The following is a 21,229-nucleotide window of genomic DNA, read 5'->3' as shown; positions in this document are numbered from 1 at the left end:
AACAGCAAGGAACTGGCAAGAGAGGAAATCCCATCTCAGAACTTTTCCATGTTTAGTGCCAGAGGCTCCATTCCCATTACTGGCGAGTTCCCATCTTCTGGAAAACAGCACAAAACTTTTCTGGCATCAGTTCAGAAGTCTTTATTATGATAAGGTTACAGAGACTTGTGCGTGCATTGAAACAAAGATCCATTTCATCAGTGCTGAACTGCAGAAAGCAAGCGCATGGCCTGGGAGGCAGGGACCGTTGTCCTCGATGTGTCCCCACCAGCCCCTCCTGCACAGGCTGTTGAGTCCCATGACGCAGCCAGCAGCCCCACAGAGCCTGCATGTCCCCCCCTGGCACAGAGCATGGGAAGAACTGGGATGGAGAAGGAGGGAGCATGCATCCAGCTGAGAGCTGTTCTTGGAGAAGCTGGGGAGCCCTGGCCAGCACCAACATTGCAAATTAATCTCTGACCACAGAGGTGATGACCTTGTTTCTGAGAGCTTTCTTGCAAGCGGAGGCTCCACTATGCTTTGCTGCAGGGCCAGAGAAATCAACTGCAGCCTGTGCAGAGGAGAGCTCACTGTGCCGAGGAGAGTGAAGGGTACTCAGAGCCTGCAGTGGGGACTGGTTGTTTTCTGCAAGAGCTGATCATGCTGTAGGCACCCATCCTCTTCGGAGAAGTACTGATAGTTTTGCTCACACCTGACACTTGGGTGACCATGAGGGAGCTTGTGGAAGTCATCAGTCCCAGAGAGACCAGACTGCTCCTGCACCCCGCAAAAATCTATCGAATCCTCCTGCAAAGAACCTTTCCAAAAATAGAACCTTCCCAAACACTCAGTGTTTGAACCCAAACCACTGACACTCATCCCACTCTGCTGCAGCACATCTCAGGGCTTCCTGTGGCAAAACAGGAGACACCAACATCTGGAATATCAGCAGCCCAGCAAAGCTGATAGTGAATAAATACTTGCAAGATAAGAATGTGTGGTGTTAAAAGATGCTTTAACCCAGAAGAGCAAAACTGTACAGGAGCCAGTGGCTGGAAACTAAAGCCAGAAGCTACCAAATTAGAAATAAGGCACAGATAATTATCAGTGAGGCAGATCAACTGCATTAACAAGTGATACCATATTATTACTGGCATATTTGGAAATTTCCCCCACTATCACTAATGATCTTCACGTATGCATTGGTTAGCTCAACGATACGCATTTGAACTGAATACAGCCGGGTCAGGTGCAGCACAGAAGCAAAGAAATTAATGTTCATTAAACTTGAACTCTTTGACCAAGAATTTTGAATAGCCTCCATGGACAAAGTCCCGCAATAGCAGGAGAAGTGGGGAGAAAAAAATCATGTGCTTTTCTCTGAAGGTTCAAGTACAGCCATTGATGTGCAAGGATATATCGATACTTGGGTATTCAGGGTATATCATCCCTAATAGGATGCCTTCAGTCAACCAATTCCTGGAGCCTCAGCCTGCTCAAGTGATTTTTAAATAGCATGTCTGGTGCCACCTTAGAAATTCTAGTTTTGGAGAGATTGTCTCATAAATGTGGTACAAAACCTCATAAGGATTAAAAATAATGTAACATATTTTTGATTTATCTTAGTTTGGGGCCTTTAGGTTGCACTCAAGTCACATTTACAGCTTTAAAAAAACCAAACCCAAACCAGAAGGTAAGAGAAGAAAGGCAGGAGAGAGTAAGCAAAGATACAAACTGATCACCTGACTTCAGACTCGAGAGCTAGCAATATTAATACTGTGGAACTTGCCATAAAGATAGGGAACATTGCTAAAACTCTCCTTCCAGGTTCTGTATTGACCTTTTCCTTTGGCATCAACCCTCAGCAGGGACCAGGAGAGCAGGCTGGCACAGGAGTTCTCTCCACACCAACTTCCACATAATGTTTCTGCATCAGTTTCTGACATGTCCCAGTGTATCTGCTAAGTCCAGCATCATGGACACAATTAAGCAGCTGGCAGATCCCCGAGGAGGTCTCAGGAGAGGAGCTGCCATTCTTCAGGTTTCCACACTGTTCATGGTGAGGAAGGATGCACCAGCTCATGCGGGGAGCTTCTCCAGGTCACCTGCTCTGCTACGAAGACTCCACACGCAAGGAAAGTGGCACAGGATAGGATGCGCTGCAAGTGGGACTGATGGGGGAGTTGGAGCAACTCTGACCACATGTTTCTCCTGCATGCCTTTCAGCTGTGACCAAAAGCTACTGTTAACATCTCCTCTACCTATCTTTGCTGAAAACAACAGAAGAAAAACTCAATCTCTAGATGAATTAAAACATCTCAGTGTGTTTGCAGATAGAGCAATAACTGGTCAATGGACAAACAGTATGGGGAGGTGTCATTGCAGTTCGATCTGGATCACTTGCTTGGGGGAATATTCTTTGATTAGTACATGTTTCAATGGAGTCATGTGGAAGGCAAAGTGGCTAATGTTGAGACAGTGATATACAGCGTGAGACAGTAGCTGTTCTGGAATGCTGGAAAAAAAGGCCAAGTTGCAATAGTCCGACTGGAAAAAACCAGGCCCAAAACTTTCTCTTTAGTGAGCAGATCTGGCCCTGAGATATACAAATGGGGAACATAGAGTATAGATCAAAACCAGAGGGTATTACTTTTATATACACTATGAGCGACTCTACTACCACTCACTGCTGAAAACTTTGGTGTCCATGTTTCAGAAAGATGCACACATTTTCAAAGAAGTGGTGTCAAGAGCTACAAGTGGGGTCAGCACAGAGCACTTTACAGATTGAAGGTCAATCCGGTTAATATGATAGAATGACGACTTGCAAGCACCAACAAGGAAAAAGAGATTTTGATAGCAGAGAGTTACTCAGTCTTTCCAAAATGGGCAGGACAAGATCCATCAGAAGCTGAAGAAAGCTAATTCAGAGGAAAAATAAGACACAGATTTTTGGAAAAATAATGAACTGCCCATAGATCTTACCACATCACAGGGTAGATTTTTCCCTTACCTTCAGGTCCTTCAACGTGTTATGGCTCCTACTTCCAGGCATGAAGAAGAAATAACTGGGGTACACTTTCCAGCCTGCACTGCGCAGAGGCACAGGCTGGGAGGGCATGAAAACCCCAAGTTCTGTGTTTGTGCTTGCCTAAAGGAGGCAGCTTTATTGAGGTTGCACATCCTGATCCCTCCGCGCCTTCTACACCTTTGCTCAGGGAAACAGGTGAAGGTGTGTGTTTGCCATGTCTTTCACAATATCAGCTTTCTTTTGGCCTCCAGCACTTGCAGGTCATTAGGAGAAGAGATTTCCAAAATTTTATAGGAGGAAGACAGGCACCAGTGGTTTCCAAGTGTGTTTATGAAAATGGATTTCTGACTTACCTCTTTTTTGGGGAGGGGGCACCAAGGAATGGAAAGTGGAAGAAAACGATTCATAAACCTGATCAGTGGCATCACCTTAGCTGTGTGCTAGAAGATGAGCTGCAGTACTTGCATTCTCAAGCCCTGGGTCTTACGGTCATGGGATAAACCTAAGCCATGAGGGAAGGAAAGGTGAATTTTCACTGATTTTGCTGGTGGCAAGAGTGGGTCAATCTGTGCATGCTCATGCTAGTTAACTGCTGCCAGCTGCCTATTTATAAAGGAACATCACCTAATAAACATTTTCCCTAGATCAGAGGCTGCTGTATGATCAGCACAGTGACACTGGATAGCTTTAGTGGGTATATACTTGTAGGCACACTGATCACACCAGAGACCCTGGAGGCCTAAGCACTCACTACTGGTCAAGGATCCTTGGCCAGTATGAGTTGTTCCTATAAAAACCAGCAATGCCTGGCTGGGAACTTCTGTCAAGATGTATTCTAGGAACATGGGAACGGCTCAGTGAATAGTGAGCCAGCTTTGGTCCAGCAACAACATCAGGAAGACATGGGAAAGAGGCTTCTTGCCACCTGCAAAAGGAGCAGATAGCCACCAGAGCCCAGCTAAGGGCTGATGACCACCAGCACACTTGATTTCTTCATCCTCATCCCTTCTTTTCCCAGGGTGGCATTTGGGAGCCTGGCCAGCCTTTAGGGTCAGCTGGGTGCAGGTGGCCTTACCCAGTTGTAGGGCTGCGAGGGCTCAGGGCACAGGGAAGTGAGCAGAGGTGTGCTGGTGAGGGAAGGGCTCTTGGGAATAGCTTCAGTGGAGGAGGAGCAGGACCACCCTGGTGTGATCGCTGCCAAGAGCTCAGTGGGATATGTGACCCTGAGATTACCCTTGCAAGAGCACTGGCTCCCAAAGATTGCTGCGGTTTTTCTCTTTATAATGCTGTGCACAAGGCAAAAACCAACCAGCAGCAACATTTCACTGAATGAAAGTACGACCCATTCAAGGGGGGGACTCCCGCTTGTCTGTCCTTGGCAGATAGAGGTGGTGAGCCTGATGTCCCAACCTCTGTCAGTGCAAGTGTGAGTCAGAAGAAATAAATGCCCTTGTTGTACACAGTCAGTAGCTTCAGTGAGAGGGGCTCTGAAGTACAGCCTGCTCTGCCGGGGTCTCCTAGCCCTGGCCGTGGTGACATGGCCCCTCTTTCCCAATGCTCTTCCTAAACAATCCCCTTCTGCAGGCACTTGGGCTTGTGGAAGAGAAGCCAGGCAAACAGGAGCACAGACACCAGCACGAGGGAGCACAGCACCATCAGCCCCACATAGCTGCCATAGGAAAGAGGGGGCACAGCAGGCTCCTCTGCAGGGATCATGTTGGTCAGGTTCAGCATGTAACCTAGGGTCCAGCCTGCATCGCTGCTGCCGATCTGAAATGGAAGAGGAACAGAATCAATGCTGGGAAGTGCAGGGGCTGCTTTCACCATTGCCGGGGCAGTGGCACCCCTGGAGACAAAGGCTGTTGTCTGTAACAGCAGAGGTTGCAGTTAGCTGCTGAGGTAGAGCCCTCCCCGCCATGGAACACACCTTCCCAAGAAAGTGGATCCTTTGCCAGTTGTTTTCGGTGAAGTCATAGCCATTTTCCAGGAGGGAGAGGATGTAGGCTCCAGAGAAGCAGTATTCGCTCAGGTACTTTTCTTTTACTTGGTGATATGCTGTCTTCACCTAGGGAAGGAGGAAGTCACCAGGCTGTTAAACGTAGCTTCCCACTGCTCCAGCTTGCACAAGAGGGGGATCTTCCCCCTCTTGTCTTGGAAGTTACCCGCCACCATTTACCCTACAGAATATCAGCAATTCTTGCCATCCAGCACCCCCAGCCTGCTGCCACAAGCACTGCTCACCTCATGCCAAGGCCGGGCGCAGAAGCTCTCAATGGTGGTGGCTACTCTGTCCAGGGCAGCGGGGCTTTGTTCACTGGTCAGGTTCAAAAAGTTCATCACGAAGTAGAAAGCAGAAAAAGCCTGAAGGAAAAAGAACATTTTAACCTGGCTGGGCTTCAGCATGAGCAGGACAGCAGAAATCCCACAAATGAAAATGGTTTTATTTAGAGATAGAGAAATGTAAGAAGCAACACCATGCACATAAAAGTAGGGATATTTTCAAAAGCAATGTCACTTTCAGACATGCCCTGCAGAGCTGGTGAGAGCTAAGGACCCCAAAGAGAAGGTGGAGGTAGGAACTTCACTGACCACAGTATCCTGAAGAACTACAGTAAACCCCTCTCCTCTATGCACTGGTGTCAGAGTGGCACATGGTGAATGCTGCTTGCAATCATGACCATGATCCCATTTTGGCAACTGAATGAGATGAGCATGCAGCCAATATCACCACAAACAGCAGAGGTGATGGTCTGAAAGGACTGTACACAGCCCCAGCATGTAATCCAAAGTTCAGAAAACCATCTCTGGCCAGGGCCAATAGTTGATAGATAGGGGGCAGTTTATGAACAGGGCAAGTATTAACAGTTCCCCCAGAAAGCCTCACAGCCACTGAAGTCTTGCAGGTCTAGGACTGATGTTCAGTATGGTGTCACATATGATATGTGTTCACAATGTGCACTGTCTCCTCATCACGTCTGGGAAACAGACAGGTGAGCTGACTGATTGGTTCCAGTAGCGCTCACACACTTCTGGATGAATTTCAGATCTGGTGCCACCACTGACCTCAGGAGAAAAGGTTTGCAAGAGCAGCGTGTCATGCATGGCCTGCAGCAGGCTCTCCTGCCTCTGGTGCTGGCCATCAGGAAGGACTGTTTGAAAAATGAATCAGTAAATGGAGCACCCCAAGGAGATGCCCACAGGAATGGGTTAGAACGGGAACAGTGCAGTACTGGCAAGCCAGTATTTACTCGGGTAGCTCTTACACATGTAGTCCTCACAGCAAGTGCAGCACTACTTTTGTAGTTACATGTCCAAAAAACGATCTTGTAAATGATTTCCCACCCCAGCCATGGAGAACACACTCTAGCATTACTCTTAGTTTCTGCTCTTCTGATATTCTGGGTTATGAAAAACTAAAGGATGAGAAGACTTACCCCAAAGTCCCCTTGTAATGGAGGTAGGTATATACCATTGAAGGAGCAACTGGAGTAAGGACAATTGGTTTTGTTAAAGAGTTTCTGGATGTTTCTTCGGCACTTCTGATAATCTCCCTCTCCCTGTATGTACAACTGGCTGAAAGGGAATTGCTTTTTCTTGGCTGATGTACAAGGGGTTTTGAAGAGGTCACTTATATTTATAGTCCTCTGATACCCCTGGTGAAAGCATGGATCAAGGAGGCTGCTGTTCTCCATGGTCTGAAAGTAAAATCAATCCAAGCTGTTACACTTCAGTCTAGAGTAACACCTTGGGAAAGAGTCACAGAGTGGCCACAAGGCCACAAGTACATCACACCAAGATACACACATCAGGTCAGGGTGATGAGGATGGTTTAAGGCATTGGCTGTGATTTGGGGGATGTGGGTACTGCCACAGGCTCCCTGTAGGACAAATTACTTTCAGCCACAGTTTGTGAAGCTGCTGTTGATCTGGGATTCTCAGAGATAGTGAAACATCACCCCCTCAGAGTAATTCAGTTAAGCGCAGTACTACTCCTATCCCACACCCAAGAATCAGGGCACCTCAAATTGGTAGTACTTTGACTGTCATCTCTTTGGGCATCTGTTCAGTCTTTGTGGAGGATAATGACATTCCCAAACCCACACCAAGGGATAAGACTTTTAGCTGGGACATGGCAACTAGTACAGCACCAGTATGTCAAAGCTGAGAGGGTCCAGGATCTCCACTGGCACTCACAGATGTACTTGCCTGTAGGTCCCCAGCCAGTTTCTGTTGCAGAGCCTGGTCCTTCCCGTAGCAGAGAAAGCTGTGGGTGTACACTAAGTAATCCTTCCCATAGAGACGGAAGTAGAGCAGGTTCTCTGGGGACTCAGAAGAGAGTTCATTTGGTACAAAGGTAATCTGTGTTGAGGCTCCTCCAAGGTCCAGCGCTCCTGATGTCTCGCTTATGGATTTCAGGGAATGTAGAAGTTTTTTCCAGCCGGACTTAAAAAAAATAAAAATTCAAAAATAAAAACACATACGTAAGGCATGAGGGGAAAAAAAAAAAGAAAAAGAAAACGAAAAAAAAAGATAGGACCTCTGAGGAGAGGAGCAGAAGCACAGAAGACAGGAAAAGCAGGAAGACCTGGAGGGGGCCTGGAGAAAGATGCAGGTTCAGAAGAACAGAGGATGGTTAATGTCTGGGTGTTTGCAGGAGGACTGAGAATATGAAATCTAATACAACTGTTATGAGGAAAACCAGTCAACTTACTGTTTCAGTTCCCAGATAATTTATAAGCTTAATAATAAAAAAGAACTGTCAAACCTTGAAGGCACAGAAGTATTTTAGATCAGGAAGTGAGGAAGATATAGCAAGTGGCTTGCTGTACCCCAGCAAAGTTATCAAAGACGCTGGTGTCTTATTTCAGTGCTTTAAGCCTGACTACAGTGGTACATCCTGATACCAGTAAGTATCAGGATGTACTCACAGTAATTGCTGAAGCAAGATGTGCAGCTTCCTGATCTCTGGTAAACGCTTACAGGGGAAGACAGTGCCTGCGACACCCCCTTGCAAGGCACAATTTACGAAGTGCTGCAAGGCAATGATTCAATTATGGACTTGCTGTTGATACAGTACCTGCTTGAAATTGCCCAGCAGGTAGTTAATGGTGATCCATCCATAGGCTCCTTCTTCCTGACCACTGATAATTCTGGCACCCTGGAAGTTGAAGGGAGCTGAGCGTAGTGTCTTCTCTACTGAGGATAAGACTTTGTCAGCTGCATTTTTATTCTCCAAGCTGGATGAATGGAAGAAAGGATGGAGTGACTCTGGCTGACAGCTCTTTGCAGCCAATGGGCTTTATTCTGAGTATGCAGGCTGCAACTCCCCACCAAGTATTAATTGTAACAGAATAGTCATTCATATGCGTACATCCAGCTCTAACTGTCCACGTCCCTCTCTGTCACACCTTGCCATCACAGCTGCAACCAGCTCTGACACTTACAGATCCTGCAGCGGAGAGTGGTACCTGGAGCAAAGACTAGAGCTCTCTTGTTCTCCTGGAGCACGTGCCCTGAAGGGATTGCACTGTGGAGATTCCTCTCACTCTTTGCTATTACCATTACAGAAGAAATCCATCCCCAGAGAGATTTCCCAGGCAATACATATGTAAAATCAGCTCCCTGTCTCAGCCAGGCAAGAGGCCTGAGGCACTCCCATGAAAATCACAAGTTGGAATTAAAGGAAGATATGATTATAAAGTTACCTTAGCTCAGATAGTCTCGGGCTGAGTCAAGTTATGTGGGGAGCTGCAACATGGATGGGCTCAAAAATCCTGGGTCAGGCCTAATATCAGACTTTGGGGAACGTCAAGCATCCCCTGAGCATCAGACTGGGCACTGGTACCCTCCTGGTGTCTGTGCTGTATATAGGTGCTGGAGATGATGGAAAGTTGGACTGAGTGGAAATGGACCTGCTGGGCAAGCAGGGGAAGAGCCCTACTTGGGAGGGCTTGGGGCTCAGAGAAGCCACCACCAGAAGAGGGTATCTGGGCAGTGTGAGCTGGCAACATGCCCAAGGTCTTTGCCCAAGAGGCCCCACTGAGCACCCCTGTCAGTCCCAGGTGCAGTGCTGCAGGAGAAGGGGACAAGCTCTGCAGTACCTGAGAAGCCTCATGCCAGCAGTTGCTCCGAGGTAGACGGGTGTCTCTTGGTGCTGCTTTGAAGGAATCACATCTTCTGCTTGTCGTAGGCACTGTGCCAGAGACGGACCTGCCTTCTCTGTGGCATGGGAGTAACCTGAGATCCCAGGGCCTGCAAGAGATAAGGACACATCATTGCTCAAACTCCAAGCATAACCCCAGAGTGCTGTCATGAGCAGTTGCATTAAACTGTATCACTATCACAGGCAACAACATCAGATTCAGCCACCTGATTTCTAAGGTTTTAGTAATCCTATAGCACCAACTAAGCCTGATGCATGCAGACAGCCACAACACCCAGCATCTGTCATCCTGCTCTCCATGGAGCAGGCTATGAAGTAGTGATGAGGGCTGCAGTGAGACAGACAATTTGCTTAATATGTCCTGGACATCTGCAGACTCATCTCTGCTTCCGCCTGGGTGTACCCTGGATCTGTGCCTGAAAATCCCTGACACTTCACTTCACTGAGTCCTCCAGGGGAAGATGCTGTCACTTGTTTTGTGCATTGTATGTTCACGTTAGAGTACTGAGTGTTTTGCAGCTATCCCCTTCATGCTAACCCAAAGAAAAATTCATTGTCCCTCCCTGCCACGTGTCCCCTGGTGAATGGACTGCCCCAGGACCAGTGCCTGCATGGGCGGCAATGAAGCCTGCTCTGCACTTGCTCTAGGTTGCTGCATGCTCAGCATGCTGCTTGTGGTGTGGCATGCTGCAAGCATCAAGTGGCTATTGCAGCAGCTCAATAACAGCATGTCTCTCCCCTGCAGTGCAGACAGGCCTGAAAAGACTCCAGGCAGGCTCTGACAGCACTTCTCCTCCACTCAGAGTGCACTGATCTATGGTGGTCTATGCTGTTCCTTGTCATGCGCATCCTTGGGCTTCAGTTATGCCTTTCTAAACCATACAATATCTACATAGCAATTAAATAGAATAAAGAATAAACAATGACATGCATAAGTTGAGCAACCTTGGCCCACAAGCACAGTGCCTAGCTTGCACGGAAGCCTTGAAAAGAGCAAACCATGCCCTCCCTTCTCACTGCCTGACACTAATTGGCACTTCAGCAAGGGTGCATGCAGGCATTTTATTTATTTAAGTACATTCTTCAGTTCTAGCTCTTTCCAATAATCACTTACTTCCAAGCACCCTAAAAACAAAGGAAAAAGTAGATCCAGCTTTCCTTCCAGGAAGGTCAGGCACAGCTCCCTGTGGGATGTGGTGGGATATACACTACCTCACAGATGTAACACTGTTTTCTCTATTGGCCTCTTCCTCCAGGCTTTTCCTCCCACACCCTTTGGTTGCATTATCACTTCTTCATCCCATGCCCCTTCCATAGGTCCCTTTCTTCCTCTTACCTTCGACTTTACACACCTCCACCTGCTGCACCACCCCAGTGTCGTTCTCCTTCTCTGCTGGCCACTCGTACACATACAGGTTAGTGTGGGACGACCCTGCATCCAGCACAATCCCATACTGTGGGCAAAACAGAGCTGTCATTGCACCTGAGGCACCCAACCAGACACAGCATGTGCTGGTCTCCACATGTGGGGGGACCAGAAATAAACAGCCTATCTGGCAGCTGTGGAACATTACTGTGTGTCATTACTCATCTCAGTAGTGCTTCAGTGCAAAGTTTCCATCAAAGGACACAAGAGCAGAGAAGCAGCAAAACTGGGGCTGACTACTTAGGAGACGATCCCCTGTGAAGCCATATCTGTTTTTACCATGAAGATGTAAAATAAGATGTGGAGGTGCATGGAGCCAGAAAGAGATGTTAGCCAGATCCAGCAAGGGGAGCAACATATCCTAGCACACTCTGCACACCTAAAACCCCCAGCTTGGCTTGTTTTCCTGTAAAAGTCCCAGCTCATAATACCTTAATATTCTTCGGAAGTGGCTTGTTTTGGGTCACTGCTACAGCAATTAAAGCAATTACAGCCAAAGTAGAGAGGAATCCCAGGAGGAGTAGAATCTTTCTTGTCCAGGACATCTTTGGTTTGGTACCTGTGACTAGAGCAGAAAAATGATGTTAGTATCCCACTAGCCCATCTTACCTCACACCACAAAGGTCTTCAAGCACATTTCTGCAGTCCCTTTCTATTATGAAGCATCTGCCTTGCCCAATCCCTGCTCCCATTTCCTGCACAATGTCCTCATGTGGGATTTCTTAGAGGCAGAGCTCAGCCCTGGTGTCCTTCCTGCATACCATATATAAAAAGCATAACTTTGTGGAATCCAAAGCTTTAACCCCTTTACTAGGAGACATTTCTCCTAGTATACTTTGTGGTTCAGTTTTTTACAACGTTCATAACAATTTACAACATCCTCACTACTGGTGATACATTTAGGAAGTGTAACACTAACATTTCAGAATGTGGCAGTCAGCTCAAGCAATGCTGTCCTTTATATAGCATTGCACCTTTGCAATGCTATATAAAAAATATGATCTGAGCTCCACATGGTATTTAAAAAAGCTATGGAGATTTTTGATGCCATTTCTCACAAGGCCAGTAAATTATAAATAGCTTGTATTTGCAGAATTGGCATAATATGGTTAAAAATAGCACACTTTGCAAAACTCGGACCAGAATGATTCCTTAACTGTTACTGATATATTTGGTATGACCCACCTAATAAGTTAAGATTTTTGTGGCTTAAAATACATGGTTAGCAGTAGAATTCTGTAAAGAAAAGCCACTTATGGCTCATGGAAATCATTCACAACCAATATGTCATTTGAGTTTTCAGAACCAATAAACATATACCTGTATTTGTTAGTGGCTAGCATGATGCTGTCTTTTACATTTTCCTGCTTTGGATTCTCTTTCACATATCCCATAGTGGAAATTTCACTTTACAACTTAGGCTCAGCCAGTTTTGGTATTGTTTCATTAAATACCATCTTACAATATGAAGCTCTAGAAAGGGTGTCAGCAAAGTATTTTCCAGATTTATAATCTAGCTGTAAATTCCACACTTGTTAGAACTAACAAATAGCTTTGTCACTCTAGGGGACATACCTGCTCCCACTATGATGTGAAATCTATTTCTACCCATACTCAAAAGCACTGATTGACTGCTCACACGAGTAGTAATTTCTCTTCTCCTTATACACAAATACCCTGGGAGATGTTTTGAAGTACATTATGGGTCACCCAGGATGGCAATACTTCTGTGCGGGTGACCACATCAACTATCTTCATGCTCCAAGAAAGTAAGGTGACCAAACCTGCTCTGTATCTGCATGCTAGGACTGAAGTTCCACAGCTCATTCTTCAGCCCTCAGGTGATACTGGGTCAATGCTCCAAATCCACCCTGGCACCCCATGTCATGCATGAATATATGACAAGCTTTCAAGTTCTGAACAGGGTCATTTTCTAACCACTCTGGTTTCACGTGAAAGGTGGTCCAGGTGCCAGAACTATACGAAGTGTTACCCAACCTTAGAAATAACCCTGAATCCAGTTAGCCAAAGTGAAAAGAAGCAGCACAACCCTGGAAATCTTTGACTGTAAACAAATAACATCTTCCCACCTACCTAGAGAAAATGGAACCTAAAAGTACCAAGAGAACTTGTTTTGAAGATCTCCATGCAAGCAGGTCCATTGGAAACCTAATGCTGACCTGGAGCTCTGCGCTTATGTGCAAATCTGTTGAGGCTAACTGTGGAATTTAGAAGCTTGTTGTGCTCGCATTTTGTGAGCGCCTGTTAGAGGCACAGCGTGCTTGCCAGTACCTCCAAGAATGCAGCTTAAAAAAATAGTCTAGTGCACATACCAGACAGTAGGAGGTAAGAATGCATTTTATACAGCTTTATTCAAAAAGGCTGCAGCACTCAGGGTTTGAAGTGATTAGAAACAGCAGAGCATGAGCAGAGCTGGGAGACGTTTCCTCTTATTGGAGAAAGCAGTTGGCTCAGGTTGTTATAGCACTGAGCACATCTGATGAACAAAAATTATTTTAACACTAGAAAAACAATTAAAACCAGATGCTATAATATAAAGAGAGCTGCACAGTATGGATATGAAGCTAGCATGCTTGACATGAAACTGCTGCTGACAGTTGCACAGCACATCCATGTAATTATTGCCACCCTTACTCTGAGATCTTGCCTAGAGAGCTCAGAGCTTTTAAATCAGAAGATTTTAAAACTTCCTGTTGTGATGGGTATGGTTTGCGTCCTGTATCTTTTCAGCAGCCACACTCTGAAATTAGCAGCATTAGCAGCAAAGCAGGAACAATTTTCTCACTATAATGGACCATCCTAATACACAGCTGTAGAAATCCCTTGTCTGTAGGCAGAGACATAATGATAATTATCTGCATCCCACCTGCAACCTGAGATTAGTCATATTTTCCAAGGCACATTATTTCCTTAACCCTGAACATGACTTTTAGCTTGGTACCATGAGCACTTTTCAGGACTCTGGAGGTTGTAGATATATGATTTTGTTGCTGTATCCCATACCAGAGCATCCATCTCTAACACTAACCAAGTAGCATTTTGTTGAAATGTTTCATACAAGAAAAGGTACAAAATTATAATCCAGAAGGTTGCCTAGCAAATAACTTTCTAAATAGCACTCGAAGTGTACAGACTTGAATAATTATTTAAAAAACCCCAAACCACAACATTGCAAATCTAGATAAAGAGGTCAGTGTAATTAAAGCTCGTCTGCCATTTGCTCAGAAAGGTGAGGTATCTGAACAAGTTCCCTTTTCTGCACACTCGGTTTCGTTCATCAGCTCTAGGCACAATTGCAGTTCTGAAGTGGCTGAAGAATTAGCTTATTTCCTAAACTTCTCCAGCTTCTTTGAGCCCCACATCATGTTGCTGAATGCCATGCAAACACTCCTCGGTCTCCACCAAGTGGTGCAGTAGTGGACCCTCTAGCACCTCTGATTGCCAGGCCCCAGAACTTTTCTTCTACTAGCATCTCTTTTCCTTAGCTAATGATTAAGCAGGCATGATCTTTTGTCTTTGTGCCCAGCCAGAACCAAATAGAGACAGATCTCTGCTCTTTCTCCCGTACTGTCCGCTGTAAGTCATGATAAAGACATCATATAAGGGAAGAAGTAGGCATAGAAATGACACTGCTTTTCTTCTTCCCCACCCCAAAGGTCAGACTGCCTGGTGCCGGAGCCCTGCCCAGCTGTGCAGGCATTAAATACTCTCCAGATATTGGAGCACAACTCAGCTGCGCAGGCATCTCTGTCTGTTTCTAATTCTGGTCTTTGTTTTTTTCTGTAGAGTCTACTACTGGTTCCATCCAGTGATTGGTGCAGGTCCCAGAACATAAACAGATCTAATACCCTTTCTGTCTCTGAGTTATCAACTGAGTATGTCGCTGATAGCCACTTCAGCTAACCGCAGTTTTGCTGCAGAAACCCTTTCGTTCTCTGTGACCAAACCAGCATGGGAGGCAGCTCTGCAAGGAAGCAGGATTGTCCCCAGTGTCTTCCAGACAAATAGGAAACTGCTCTCCACCCAACATCATGCTAAGTCACTGGCAGCTCTGCACACCAGGAGATGTCACTCACAGCCAAGGCTACCCACCTCCCAACTCCCTTCTCACCAAACGAGACTTAGCAACAAACGTTAAAAGGAATCAGGCAGCCAGCTGCTTTTAGAGATGCAATAAGGAGAGACTAAGGCTATTTAAGGACTGAAATTAGGATTGTCAAGCAGAAAAGGAGAGATGCTGTGCACAGTCCAAAGCCATGCTCAGTTCAGGTAACCCCACTGTGACCTGTCACCTCTAATAAATACAAATACCGTTGTAAGCTCTGGCTTAGCACATTATCTAAAGTTGATGTTTGCTTTTTCCTTTGGATGCTCATACTCAGCCTGTTACAGAAGGGATCACAAAAGGCTGAACTGCAAGGCCATCACTCTTACACTGCACAAGTGCCACACTGACAGAGACAGTTCCCACCATCACCTTTCTGCTCTCAGCACACCTCTGTATGGCTGCAAACATTCTCATTTCCAACCTTAATTTATTTATTGCCAGTCTATTCCCTCTGTCTTTGTTCCACCTCTGTCTCAAAACATCTGCAAACCTCAATCCTCCTAGAATTTATTCTCTTAACCAACTTACAAGCAATGATCTTTTTGGATTTTCATCTTTCCAGACTTCTCCATCTACCTGAACAGTCCAGCAGCCCTTCTCTGCATACAGAATAATCTGCTTTTATTTTTCTTAAGCATTCTGACCAGATCTGCAATAAGACTGGCCTTGCACAGCAATGTACCCATTACACTAGGGGATAATACTGTCCCAGCCTAAGTGAAGTGAGGTGGGGACCTGTACAATCTCAGACACATGATTGTCTACCATCATGGGCAACGCTAAGTCAGCTCAGCACCTCTGCTATGTAATCCCAGCAAACCCACATTTAATCACATTTAATTAAATTAGCCTTGCTACATGCTGTAAGCAAAGGGAGTTCCAAGACACACTGCCTGCTGCCCACAACGCTCGAAGTGACGACAAAGAATAAGACGGCGTCTTACGAATCCTGCCCATCAGCTGGCAGCTACCTCTGCTGCGGATCGCCCACGTTGCTGCTGCAGTCTGTTGGGAGTCTCTCCAATAACTGGTTCCTAAGCATATGTCCAGTCTTTCTGGGAGAGCTGCTGGATGCTCACAGGGACATGGTTTAGTGGTGGACTTGGCAGTGCTGGGTTAATAGCTGGACCTGATCTTAAAGATGTTTTCTAACCTAAACAATTCTATGATTCTATGCAATCACGTAGCCCATCAAATGGGAATATAGTCTGCAGAGCTCCTGAACCTAAACATCTCAGAGAGACACAGCGCAGTGCTGAGAAGCTGCTGAATTATGACCCATCACAAAGGGATACAGGCATACTTGAAGACTGAGAAAATGGGAACAGTATGGATTGAAATGAGTCAGATGCCACTGTATTTTTAAAGCAAGGAGCAACAACTTGCCTGCCTGCCTGCCTGCCAGATGAAAGTGCACAGGAGCCCATGGTTGAATGGTGCCTGAATCCCTCAGCAGTCTCAATGCATCAATCCCGGTTTCAGCTGGGATAGAGTTAATTTTATTCCTAGCAGCTGGTGGAGTGCTGCCTTTTGGATTTAGTATAAGAATAATGTTGATAACACACTCATTAGTTGTTGCTAAGTAGTGCTTACTCCAAGTCAATGACTTTTCAGTCTCTCATGGTCTGCCAGTGAGGAGGGGCACAAAAAGATGTGAGGAAGCAGAGCCAGGAGTGCTGACCTGAACTAGCCAAAGGGGTATTCTATGCCATAGAATGTCATGCTCAGTATATAAACTGGGGGGAGTTACCTGGAATGGACCGATCGCTGCTCGGGTCGGGCTGGGTATTGGTCTGTGGGTGGTGAGCAGTTGTACTGTGCATCACTTGGGGTTTTTGGGAGGGGAGTGTTACTCCTTCCTCTCCCTATTTCCTATTATTATTATATTATTGTCATATTTTACTGTTATTTCAATTATTAAACTGTTCTTATCTCAAGCCATGGGGTTTTATCTTTTTTCTGATTCTCCTCCCCATCCCACTGTGTGTGGGGGGAGTGAGCAAGCAGCTGTGTGGTACTTACTTGCCAGCTGGGCTTAAACCATGACAGCATCCAGCACCTGTGACCTGCTCCATGGCACATGGGCTGCTTGGGCATCAGGAGCATCTATCAGAGGAGGTCCTTGTAGGCAAACATCATCCAGGCCCGGTAGACAGGCCCATTGCTCTGGCAGTGCAGTCTGTGCACATTTGCTAACTGCAGGAATTCAAGTCTATTAAGTTCTGCTGGCTGTGATGGCAGCAAAAGGGGATGGGAGCAGTCAGTGCTGCTGTTCAAGGTGATCAGGGAACACACACATTATCCTCCTGCCGAGGCAAAATAAGACTGTGGTAGTCATTAAGCTTTTCAGGCTGAATTGCAAACTGGGTGAGGTTGCTGAACTTGCATCAGGGTTTGAGGGACGCTACCTAAAAGGTGCTTCTATCTTCAGACCTACCACAACCGAACACCTGAGTCCATAAACACACTGTGGAAGAGCCACGCTGCTCCATTTATCAGCCCTTTTCTGAAATTTTCTCTGTCCCCATCTGACTTCTTACTCATTCTTCATCTGCCTTTTTTATTCAAACATGCTCTTTTCCAAGATACCTAGAAAGATTTTTCTGCAAAGAAATGTAAATCACCTGTTTCAGGCCAACGTTTTGGAAAAGTCTTTTCTTAGGCTGGCAAAAGGCTCAGGTTTGTCTTATTATATAGGTACAAGCGCATATACAGTAAGTGAATTGCTTTGGTTTAAGAGGTTTTGTTTCAAAATACTAGGGCAAGACACTGAAAATGTTGAAATTAGAATTCAAGCTCCAGATCAGGATTTTACATCACTTTTTACAGCTGTTATGTGGAATAGGCTCTACTCCAAGTTTTAATCATTCATCTGGCAAAGATCATGGCCTAAATACTGGTGTGATCTCTGGCCCTCCTTGTGGTGCTACATACAATTATAAATATATTGGATATAAATTTACTGGACTATGTTTTCCCAGATTATATACTTATAAGTGTTCCAGATTAAATACTTATGAGTGTTGAAGTACAAACACTGAAATGTCAGTGAAACTGATAATCCAAACAATGTAGTATGGTTTTTTTGGATGCCATCCTTCAGAGACATTTGATACTTTGAAATCACACAGCCCTACATATCTCAAACCCCAGCAGACTCCTATAGGTCTAGGCTACGCAGGTGGGCATAGTGCTTGAACTAGTCTGTACTATGTGTACACACACGTGTTAGTGAACTGGAAGATGAAGTAAAGTGTGCACCCATATCTGTGCTAATACCAAGTTGGGAACAAAACCACACTGACACATAGGAGGGGAATTCAAAACAAATTTGGTAAACAGGGGAGAGCCTGGGAGAAACACCCAACTCACTTGTGTAAGGACAAGAGCAAATATGACATTTACAAAACAGTCATTGCCCAAAGACAGCATGGTGAGCAATCAGTTAAGTAGCTCTTCCAGAGAAAACATTCTTGCAGCTATAGCAGTTTGCAGCCATCCTTCCCTCCATCTAATGCTGGTAAAGACTCCTAAGAAGTTCTATGCCCAATTTTGGACACTGCATTTCAGGAAAGATGGAAATCACTTGGAGAAGCTCCAGAAGAGAACAAGAAGAAAGATCAGAAGTCTGAAAACTTGACCTATGAGGAAACATTGAAGGAATTGGGTTGTTTCATTTACAAAGAGAAGAGCAAGGGAGACACGTTAGCTGTCTTCAGACAAATGAAGTCTCTGTCTGTCAGTGCTGTTGTAGCTGATCCTGCCTCAGGGCAGGGGTGGCCCCTGAATATTCTCCCAGCCCTGTTTCCTCCATTCAGAAGGCAGGGAGTTAGCCAAAAAGCGTGATGCATTCATAAGCCATACTGTTAGCAAAGACCAGTGCAATGCATATGCTCTCCTCGTGGGATACAGATGTATTTGAATAAATCTATTCCCTCCTTCCCCCATCAAAGCTTGAGGCTGCATTCAGACATAATTCAGCCTGCTCTATGCTATCCATATGTACAACATTGCTTGGGGTAGGAATGCCTCATTCTTTCGCTGCATTTAGAGTTGTGCCTGGGATATGACCCTGGGAAATTGCGCAAGGCCCATTGGAGGCACCCTGTTTTCCTGAAAGAAAGAAAAGCACATGGCAATCCTGGAGAGCGGGTGCAGAAGCTGAGCAGCAGCAACAGCAAGAGATGGACATAAAGGATTGGGGAGAGCACACAGTCCACTTCTCCCACTTCCGCAGCCGCCTGCACAGCCGGCAGCGGCACAGAGGGGCTTTATTCTCGGGGCAGTGCCAGCGCCCCACTTACACCGGCCCTGTGGTGCAGGTTTACTGCTGGAGGGGTGATGTCCGGGGGGGCTCCGGGCAGGAGCCCCTGTGACCCAGGCTGCCCCACCAACAAATCCCCCATTCACCCTCTGCACAAAGCGGAATCCACTGTCAGAGACCTTCCCACGGCACCCGGCAGTGCTGGCTGCGCTGCTCAGCCTCCCTGGCTGCTCTGCAAGGCACTCATATTGCCTCCATCCCCACATCACAGCCACTCTCCCTGTTACACACAGCCTGCTCTTATACAAGCCATCAAAGCTTTCCCAATGCCTGTTCATTAAATAGTCCCTCTATAGGAAGATATTCTTCTGGCTTTCATTCCAGCAGTCAGATCAAGATACTCAATATTCTTAAATACAATCAACAAGTGACAGGGTACTGCTGACACAATGATCTTTAGACAGTTAATTTTCACATTTATGTTGTTTACTGGGCTTCTAAAGCCTGTACCCTATTTGTACTCATTTCTTTAGGATTCAGACATAAAGAGGTTGTCAGGTTAGAAGAAACAACTGTTAGCAGTTACATCAGTCTTCTGCCAGGCAACTTCTGGTATTTATTTGCTACCAGCCCATCAAAGATCTGTTTCAACTGGAGAAGATTTACTGCCATTACCTACAAAGCTTGAAGTTTCATCAGAAAATATCCAGTGAGTTCAAGATGCCTCCTCCCCCCCAGCTGATCACCTAAGTTATTGCTTGAATATACCTGCTGATATGAAGACATTTGTGTTAGTTTCTGGGGAAAAAAAGAAGCATCAAGCACTGACACCTTTTCAGTGTTGTTATTATTGATAGTTCTAATATGCTGACTTGCAATGCGCCAGTGATGCTGCTAGGCTTCCTTTTGTGCTCAATATCCTTAAACGCTTCTTTGCTGCTTTTAAATCTCTGGCCATGATTTTTTCCTTATGCTTATTTTCGCCATCTTCTACACTTTCCAACTTTACTTTTGCATTAATTGCAGCTTCCTTTCTCCTCCCCTAAATATGCATCTTTTAGAGATGTTGTTCTTTTTCAAATTAGCATAACTTTCAACTGTTGGATTAAGGCTTTGGGGAATAGAACAAGTGAATAGACTGCTTCCGATTAACATTCTTATTTGGCTATTTTAAATATTCCTCTGATTCAGTTCAAGTGTTTTTGAATTTGAGCAATGACTTCTTTTAAAAGCTACTAGATCTTATTTGTTGACACAGAATAAGTGCGCATTATTTGTATAATAATTCATAACTCTCATAGCAATGTTTCTTTCTCCGTCAAGATTTGGGCCAATACACATTTCTCTTGTGCTGTAAGCAATGTATTGCAAATTATGAGATGGTCACTCTTGGTTTTGAGGAATTACCGTCATTCACTAAAATCCACCATCATATCAGCTTCCCTCATCCCTACATAGACTGTCACACTCTTCCCTGTTTCCAGCATCCTGGCTGGTGATGGGCACAAGCCTTCACCCGCTTTGGTCACTTGTTCCCAGTTCAGCCCTAGGCAGCTATTGTCTTCGACTATTTAATTACTATTGTTGCTTCTAAAGACCACAGGCCCATTGCTTTAATAAGAAAACTGTGACTCACACATTACCAACCCAGTACAGCCACCCTCCCCTGTGCCCCATCAGCCAGCCACACCAGGAGGATGTAGAATTTGTCATGGCGAAAGAGAGGAAACAGCCTCCAGAACAACCGTTTCCCACCCCCACCCCTTCAATACTCACATTAGATGAGCAAGTTCAGAAACTTCCTGGAAAACACAAAGTCCTGAGCACTGTAAATACTGCTGCCTCTAACAGGAGGTTCTGGCAATGGGGGGAATGACCACAGAGGAAACATATCGAAACCCCTCGCCACCCACTGCACGCTCCGTTCCTGGTGCTTACAGCAGTGTCAAAATACGCCCTCCCAGTAGCCACCAGTTTCCCTGTACGCTCTCTCCACTGACAACCTCTCCTGGCCTCCAGGGGCTGCCCCTCGCAGGATCTCAAGGACATCTTTCTCTGAATCACAGATCCCTGGGATTGCTTCGTGCGTTGAGCAACAAACACTGCTGCTTTCAGGGGCTCACTTCCCCAGCTTCCAAAAAAACACCACTGCTGCCCAAAGCACCACATCTGAGCAAACAGAACAGCCGCCTGTGCTGCTGCAGCTGGCGGGAACCCGAGCTTCCTGGGTGTTTCTG

General features: G+C 45.8%; 1 protein-coding gene across 2 annotated transcripts in view; it reads right to left on the bottom strand.

The window, feature by feature from the left end:
• Positions 1-121: 121 nt before the first annotated feature.
• The window catches only part of ENTPD1 (ectonucleoside triphosphate diphosphohydrolase 1), a 35,038-nt gene continuing 13,930 nt past the window's right edge, over positions 122-21,229 (bottom strand). Inside the window, exons 2-11 of one of the 2 annotated variants that reach the window (XR_003991637.1) lie at positions 11,031-11,164; positions 10,510-10,627; positions 9,112-9,262; positions 8,088-8,247; positions 7,217-7,453; positions 6,445-6,705; positions 5,252-5,371; positions 4,938-5,075; positions 2,993-4,780; positions 122-2,900 (exon numbers count right to left, since the gene is read on the bottom strand). Coding sequence is in view for 1 of the 2 variants with exons in the window: in XM_030487922.1 (XP_030343782.1) it covers positions 4,574-4,780; positions 4,938-5,075; positions 5,252-5,371; positions 6,445-6,705; positions 7,217-7,453; positions 8,088-8,247; positions 9,112-9,262; positions 10,510-10,627; positions 11,031-11,164 (1,526 nt within the window). In the remaining variant the exon portion in view is untranslated. Of the gene's footprint in view, positions 4,781-4,937; positions 5,076-5,251; positions 5,372-6,444; positions 6,706-7,216; positions 7,454-8,087; positions 8,248-9,111; positions 9,263-10,509; positions 10,628-11,030; positions 11,165-21,229 lie in introns of both variants that reach the window. The other variant, XM_030487922.1, reaches the window with a different exon arrangement.

This window comes from Strigops habroptila, chromosome 5 (assembly GCF_004027225.2).
Source record: "Strigops habroptila isolate Jane chromosome 5, bStrHab1.2.pri, whole genome shotgun sequence".
NCBI lineage: Eukaryota > Metazoa > Chordata > Aves > Psittaciformes > Psittacidae > Strigops > Strigops habroptila.
The sequence above is the reverse complement of the archived record's forward strand: the minus strand, read 5'-3'. Positions and strand labels throughout refer to the sequence as shown.